Source organism: Podarcis melisellensis (genome assembly GCF_964234715.1).
Source record: "Podarcis melisellensis genome assembly, chromosome: Z".
NCBI lineage: Eukaryota > Metazoa > Chordata > Lepidosauria > Squamata > Lacertidae > Podarcis > Podarcis melisellensis.
In genome coordinates, this window is record NC_138547.1 from 308980 (window position 1) to 316479 (window position 7500).

Sequence of the window (7500 nt, forward strand, 5' to 3'; positions counted from 1 at the left end):
CAGGTCCCAGTGCTATGGTTCCCAGCGCCTAGTTTAGTGTACTAGAGTTCCCAGCGCCTGATTCAGGCGGGGCGGGTTCAAGTTCGGGTCCCCAGTGCTATGGTTCCCAGCGCCTGGTTCAAACGGGTCGGGGAGCGGGTTCGAGTTCGGGTCCCTAGTGCTATGGTTCCCAGCGCCTGGTTCAGGCGGGTCGGGGAGCGGGTTTGAATTTGTGATCCCAGTGCTATGGTTCCCAGCGCCTGGTTCCCAGCACCTGGTTTAGTGTACTAGAGTTCCCAGCGCCTGATTCAGTCGGGGAGCGGGTGCGAGTTCGGGTCCCTAGTACTATGGTTCCCAGCGCCTGGTTCAGGCGGGTCGGGGAGCAGGTTCGAGTTCGGGTTCCCGGTGCTATGGTTCCCAGCGCCTGGTCTCCAGCATCTGGTTCCGAGCGCCTGGTTTAGTGTGCTAGAGTTCCCAGCGCCTGGTTTTGGGTGCCATGGGTTCCCAGTGCCTGGTCCAGGCGGGTCGGGGAGCGGGTTTGAATTCGGGTCCCCAGTGCTATGGTTCCCAGAGCCTGGTTCCCAGCGTCTGGTTTAGTGTGCTATAGTTCCCAGCGCCTGGTTCTGGGTGCCATGGGTTCCCAGTGCCTGGTCCAGGCGGGTCGGGGAGCAGGTTCGAGTTCAGGTCCCCAGTGCTATGGTTCCCAGCGCCTGGTCTCCAGCATCTGGTTCCCAGCGCCTGGTTTAGTGTGCTATAGTTCCCAGTGCCTGCAGGTTCCCAACGCCTGGTCCAGGCGATTCGGGGAGCGGGTTCGAGTTCGGGTCCCTAGTGCCACAGTTCCCAGCGCCTGGTTTAGTGTGCTAGAGTTCCTAGCGCCTGGTTCAGGCAGGTCAGGGAGCGGGTTCGAGTTTGGGTCCCTAGTGCCACAGTTCCCAGCGCCTGGTTTCATGCTCCACAGTTCACAGCTGTTCCCGGTGCCATGGTTCCCAGCGCCTGGTTTTGAGTGCCACGGTTCCCAGCGCAACAGTTCCCAAGGCCTAGTTCCCAGTGCCACAGTTCCCAGCGCCTGGTTTCCAGCGCTTGGTTCCCAGCGCCTGGTTTAGAGTGCTACAGTTCCCAACACCTTGGTCCTAGTGCCACAGTTCACAGCACCAAGGTTCCCAGCGCCTGGTTCCCATCAGCTGGTTTTGAGTGCCTGGTTTTGAGTGCTACAGTTCCCAGCGCCTGGTGCCCAGTGCCATGGTTCCCGGTGCCTAGTTTCCAGTATCTGATTCCCAGCACCTGGTTTTTAGTGCTACGGTTCCCAGCGCCTGGTTTTGAGCACCATGGTTCCCAGCGCCTGGTTCCCAGCAGCACAGTTCCCAGTGCCTGCTTCCCAGCGCTACAATTCCCAGCACCACAGTTCCCAAGGCCTAGTTCCCAGCGCTACAGTTCCCAGCGCCTGGTTTTGAGCGCCACAGTTCCCAAGGCCTGCTTCCCAGCGCTACAGTTCCCAGCGCCTGGTTCCCAATGCCACGGTTCCCAGCGACTGTTTTTGAGCGCTACAGTTCCCAGTGCCATAGTTCCCTGCGCCTGGTTACCAGTACTACAGTTCCCAGCGTCTGGTTCCCAGTGCCACAGTTCCCAGTACCTGATTTCCAGCATCTAGCTCCCAGCGCCTGGTTTCGAGTGCTACGTTTCCCAGCGCCCGGTTCCCAGTGCCATAGTTCCAACCGCCGGGTTCCCAGCGCTACAGTTCCCAATGCCGGGTTCCCTGCGCCTGGTTTTGGGTGCTACAGTTCCCAACGCCTTGGTCCTAGCGCCATGGTTCCCAGTGCCAAGGTTCCCAGCGCCTGGTTTCCAGCACCTGGTTTCATGCGCCCGTTCCCAGCGCCATAGCACCCAGCGCTATTGTTCCCAGCGCCGGTTTCCGAGCGCTACAGTTCCCAGCGCCTGGTTTCGAGGACCACAGTTCCCAGTGCCAAGGTTCCCAGCGCCTAGTTTCCAGCATTTGGTTCCCAGCGCCACAGTTCCCAGCGCCTGGTTTCTAGTTCGGGTTCCCAGTGCTACAGTTCCCAGCGCAACAGTTCCCTGCGCCTGGGTCCTAGCGCCATAGTTCCCAGTGCCTAGTTTCCAGTATCTGATTCCCAGCGCCTGGTTTCGAGCGCCATGGTTCCCGGTGCTATAGTTCCCAGCGCCTGGTTTCGAGTGCCACAGTTCCCAGTGCCAAGGTTCCCAGCGCCTAGTTTCCAGCATATAGTTCCCAGCGCCCGGTTCCCAGTGCCATAGTTCCCAGCGCTACAGTTCCCAGCACCACGTTTCCCATCACCTATTTCCCAGCGCTACAATTCCCAGCGCCTGCTGACCAATTTGAACACATCTCTTGATCCCAATAAAAGCTGATCCGTTCCTTCTCTCCCCCCGCCAGGCGCCGCGCTACCATTCCCGCTCCCCCAGCCCTGCACCGTCCGGCGCCTGGTGGAAAAGTACCTGGACATGACTAGAACTCCCAGGCGCTCCTTCTTCGAACTCGCCGCCCAGCTCTCCCCCGACGAGCGCGAACGGGAGAAGCTGGCGGAGTTCGCCTCGGCGCCCGGTCAGGAGGAACTCTACGCCTACTGCCACCGGGTGCGGCGCACGACGCTGGAGGTGGGTGAGATCTGGGAGTTGTAGCACGCCGGGTGCGGGGTGCCGGCTTCCCAGTGCTACAATTCCCAGGGTCTGGTTTGGGGCGCTACGGTTCCCAGAGGTGGGTGGCATTGCGGGAATTGTAGCGCGCACGGGGCGGGGTCTGGTTGGGGGCGCTACGGTTCACGGCGCTACAGTTCCCAGGGCGGCGTTGGAGGGAAACATAGCGCGTAGGGCGTGGGGGGCCGGGGTCAGGCGCCCAGTGCTACGGTTCCCAGGGCCTGGTTTCCATAGCCTGGTTCCCTGTGCTATGGTTCCCAGCGCCTGGTTGGCAACGCCATGGTTCCCAGCGCCTGGTTTGGAGCGCCACAGTTCCCAGCGCCTGGTTTCCAGAGTCTAGTTTGGAGTACCACAGTTCCCAGCGCCTGGTTTGGGGCGCCACGGTTCCCAGCGCCTGGTTTCAAGCACCACGGTTCCCAGTGCCACAGTTCCCAGCGCCTGATTCCCAGTGCCATGGTACCCGGTACTACAGTTCCCAGCGCCTGGTTACCAGAGTCTAGTTTGGAGTGCCATGGTTCCCAGTGCCACAATTCCCAGCGCCTGGTTTTGGATGCCGCGGTTCCCAGTTCTATAGTTCCCAGCGCCTGGTTTCAAACACCACAGTTCCCAGTGCCACAGTTCCCAGCGCCTGATTCCCAGTGCCATGGTTGCTGGTACTACAGTTCCCAGCGCCTGGATTCCAGTCTAGTTTGGAGTGCCACGGTTCCCAGCGCCTGGTTTCCGGCATTGGTTCCCAGTGCCTGCTTTGGAGCACTACAGTTCCCAGCGCCTGGTTCCAAGTGCCACAGTTCCCAGCGCCTGGTTTTGAGCGCCATGGTTCTCAGTGCTTTTGGGTGCTACGTTTCCCAGTGCCACAGTTCCCAGCGCCTAGTTTCGAGTGCCACAGTTCCCAGCGACTGGTTTTGAGTCCCAGTGCTACAGTTCCCAGTGCCTGATTCCCAGTGCCACGGTTCCCAGCGCCTAGTTCCCGGTGCTATGGTTCCCGGCGCCTAGTTTCGAGCGCCACAATTCCCAGTGCCACAGTTCCCAGCGACTGGTTTTGAGTCCCGGTACTACAGTTCCCAGTGCTACAGTTCCCAGCGCCTGATTCCCAGTGCCACGGTTCCCGGTGCTATGGTTCCCGGCACCTAGTTCCCAGTGCCTGATTCCCAGTGCCACAGTTCCCAGCGCCTGGTTTCAGGCCCCATAGTTCCCAGTGCCACAGTTCCCAGCGCCTGGTTCCTAGTTCCACGGTTCCCAGTGCCTGGTTTTGGGCGCCATGTTTCCCAGTGCTACGGTTCCCAGCGCCTGGTTCCCATCTCCTGGTTCCCGGTGCCACAGTTCCCAGCGCCTGGTTTGGAGCCCCACGGTTCCCACTGCCACACTACAATTCCCATGTCCTACTTCCCTGCGCCTGGTTCCCAGCACTACAGTTCCCAGACCAGGTTCCCAGCACTACAGTTCCCAAGTCCTAGTTCCCAGTGCGTTTCCAGCACTACAGTTCCCAGCGCCTAGTTCCCAGTGCTACAGTTCCCAAGTCCTAGTTCCCAGCGCTACAGTTCCCAGCGCCTGGTTCCCAGCACTACAGTTCCCAGCACTACAGTTCCCAGCGGCTAGTTCCCAGCACTACAGTTCCCAGCGCCTGGTTCCCAGCATTACAGTTCCAAGCGCCTAGTTCCCAGCACTACAGTTCCCAGCGCCTGGTTCCCAGTGCTACAGTTCCCAGTGCCTGGTTCCCAGCACTACAGTTCCCTGCGCCTAGTTCCCTGCGCCTGGTTCCCAGCACTACAGTTCCCAGCGCCTGGTTCCCAGCACGACAGTTCCAAGCGCCTAGTTCCCAGCACTACAGTTCCCAGCGCCTGGTTCCCAGCACTACAGTTCCCAGCGCCTGGTTCCCAGCACTACAGTTCCAAGCGCCTAGTTCCCAGCACTACAGTTCCCAGCGCCCAGTTCCCAGCACTACAGTTCCCTGCGCCTGGTTCCCAGCGCCTGGTTCCCAGCGCCTGGTTCCCAGCACTACAGTTCCCAGCGCCTGGTTCCCAGCACTACAGTTCCAAGCGCCTAGTTCCCAGCACTACAGTTCCCAGCGCCCAGTTCCCAGCACTACAGTTCCCAGCGCCTAGTTCCCTGCGCCTGGTTCCCAGCGCCTGGTTCCCAGCACTACAGTTCCCAGCGCCTGGTTCCCAGCACTACAGTTCCCAAGTCCTACTTCCCAGCGCCTGGTTCCCAGCACTACAGTTCCCAGTGCCTAGTTCCCTGTGCCTGGTTCCCAGCACTACAGTTCCCAGCGCCTGGTTCCCAGCACTACAGTTCCCAGTGCCTAGTTCCCTGCGCCTGGTTCCCAGCACTACAGTTCCCAGCACTACAGTTCCCAGCGCCTGGTTCCCAGCACTACAGTTCCCAGTGCCTAGTTCCCAGCGCCTGGTTCCCAGCACTACAATACCCAGCGCCTAGTTCCCCGCACTACAGTTCCCAGACCAGGTTCCCTGCACTACAGTTCCCAGCGCCTAGTTCCCAGTGCTACAGTTCCCAGCCAAGGTTCCCTGCACTACAGTTCCCAAGTCCTAGTTCCCAGCGCCTAGTTCCCAGCCAAAGTTCCCTGCACTACAGTTCCCAAGTCCTAGTTCCCAGCGCCTAGTTCCCAGCACTACAGTTCCCAGACCAGGTTCCCTGCACTACAGTTCCCAGCGCCCAGTTCCCAGCACTAAAGTTCCCAGCGCCTGGTTCCCAGCATTACAGTTCCAAGCGCCTAGTTCCCAGCACTACAGTTCCCAGCGCCTGGTTCCCAGCACTACAGTTCCCAGTGCCTAGTTCCCTGCGCCTGGTTCCCAGCACTACAGTTCCCAGACCAGGTTCCCTGAACTACAGTTCCCAGCACTACAGTTCCCAGACCAGGTTCCCAGCACTACAGTTCCTAGCGCCTAGTTCCCAGCACTACAGTTCCCAGAACAGGTTCCCTGCGCTACAGTTCCCAGCGCCCAGTTCCCAGCATTACAGTTCCAAGCGCCTAGTTCCCAGCACTACAGTTCCCAGCGCCTAGTTCCCAGCACTACAGTTCCCAGCGCCTGGTTCCCAGCACTACAGTTCCCAGTGCCTAGTTCCCTGCACCTGGTTCCCAGCACTACAGTTCCCAGCGCCCAGTTCCCAGCTCTACAGTTCCCAGACCAGGTTCCCAGCACTACAGTTCCCAAGTCCTAGTTCCCAGCGCCTAGTTCCCAGCACTACAGTTCCCAGCGCCTGGTTCCCAGCACTACAGTTCCCAGACCAGGTTCCCTGAACTACAGTTCCCAGCACTACAGTTCCCAGACCAGGTTCCCAGCACTACAGTTCCTAGCGCCTAGTTCCCCGCACTACAGTTCCCAGAACAGGTTCCCTGCGCTACAGTTCCCAGCGCCCAGTTCCCAGCACTACAGTTCCCAGCGCCTAGTTCCCTGCACCTGGTTCCCAGCACTACAGTTCCCAGCGCCTGGTTCCCAGCACTACAGTTCCCAGCACCTGGTTCCCAGCACTACAGTTCCCAGCGCCTGGTTCCCAGCATTACAGTTCCCAGCGCCTAGTTCCCAGTGCTACAGTTCCCTGCGCCTGGTTCCCAGCACTACAGTTCCCAGACCAGGTTCCCTGAACTACAGTTCCCAGCACTACAGTTCCCAGACCAGGTTCCCAGCACTACAGTTCCCAGACCAGGTTCCCAGCACTACAGTTCCCAGACCAGGTTCCCTGCACTACAGTTCCCTGCGCCCAGTTCCCAGCACTACAGTTCCCAGCACCTGGTTCCCAGCACTACAGTTCCCAGAACAGGTTCCCTGCGCTACAATTCCCAAGTCCTAGTTCCCAGCGCCTGGTTCCCAGCGCTACAGTTCCCAGCACCTTGTTCCTGGCACCCACTCAGCCCCACTTCATTCCCCCACCCATTTCCCTTGTTGTCTCAAAACCGGCGCCCGCCTGCGCTACAACTCCCTTTTCTCTCTCCCGGCGCCAGGTCCTGAGCGACTTCCCCCGGACGGCGGCCGCCATCCCTTGCCACCTCCTCCTGGACCTCATCCCTCGCACCCGCGCCCGGGCCTTCTCCCTGGCCTCCTCCCTGCTGGTGAGTTCTAGCGCGGGAGTTCTAGTTTCCTCCCCGTACTACGATTCCCGTACTACAACTCCCGCTTTCCCACCAGGCGCTGCCCGGCCGCATCCAGCTCCTGGTGGCCGTCGTGCGCTACAAGACGCGCCTGGCGAAGCCCCGGACCGGGCTCTGCTCCAATTGGCTGGCCTCCCTCGACCCGGCGCAGGGTGAGTTGTAGCGCAAGGCGCCGGGTGCGGAAATCTCCGGCGCTACGTTTCTTTTGTCAATGGGGTGGGCGCCTGCGCTACGTTTCTCCTGGGCGCCCATGCTATGTTTTTCTTGTCAATCCACTGGGAGCCCGCGCTATGTTTCTCCTAGGCGCCCGAGCTACGTTTCTCCTGTCAATGTGCTGGGCGCCCACGCTACGTTTCTCCTGGCGCCCGCGCTATGTTTCCCCTGGCGCCCACGCTATGTTTCTCCTGTCAATGGGGTGGGCGCCCATGCTATGTTTCTCCTGGCGCCCACGCTACGTTTCTCCTGGCGCCCACGCTACGTTTCTCCTGTCAATGTGCTGGGCGCCCACGCTACGTTTCTCCTGGCGCCCGAGCTATGTTTCTCCTGGCGCCCACGCTACGTTTCACCTGTCAATGTGCTGGGCGCCCGCACTATGTTTCTCCTGGCGCCCACGCTACGTTTCTCCTGTCAATGTGCTGGGCGCCCACGCTACGTTTCACCTGGTGCCCACGCTACGTTTCTCCTGTCAATGTGCTGGGCGCCCGCACTACGTTTCTCTCAGAAGGACACCTGCGCTACGTTTCCCCTCC

At 60.4% G+C, this 7500-nt stretch overlaps 1 protein-coding gene across 2 annotated transcripts in view; it reads left to right on the forward strand.

Moving 5' to 3' along the window:
- NDOR1 (NADPH dependent diflavin oxidoreductase 1) overlaps nt 1-7500 on the forward strand; it is a gene marked incomplete at its 5' end in the record, with an annotated part of 34587 nt that overhangs the window by 20959 nt on the left and 6128 nt on the right. For both annotated transcript variants that reach the window (XM_081896783.1, XM_081896782.1), the window contains 3 exons: nt 2387-2607; nt 6605-6712; nt 6789-6903. In XM_081896783.1, coding sequence (XP_081752909.1) covers nt 2387-2607; nt 6605-6712; nt 6789-6903 — 444 coding nt within the window. The remainder of the gene's footprint in view (nt 1-2386; nt 2608-6604; nt 6713-6788; nt 6904-7500) is intronic.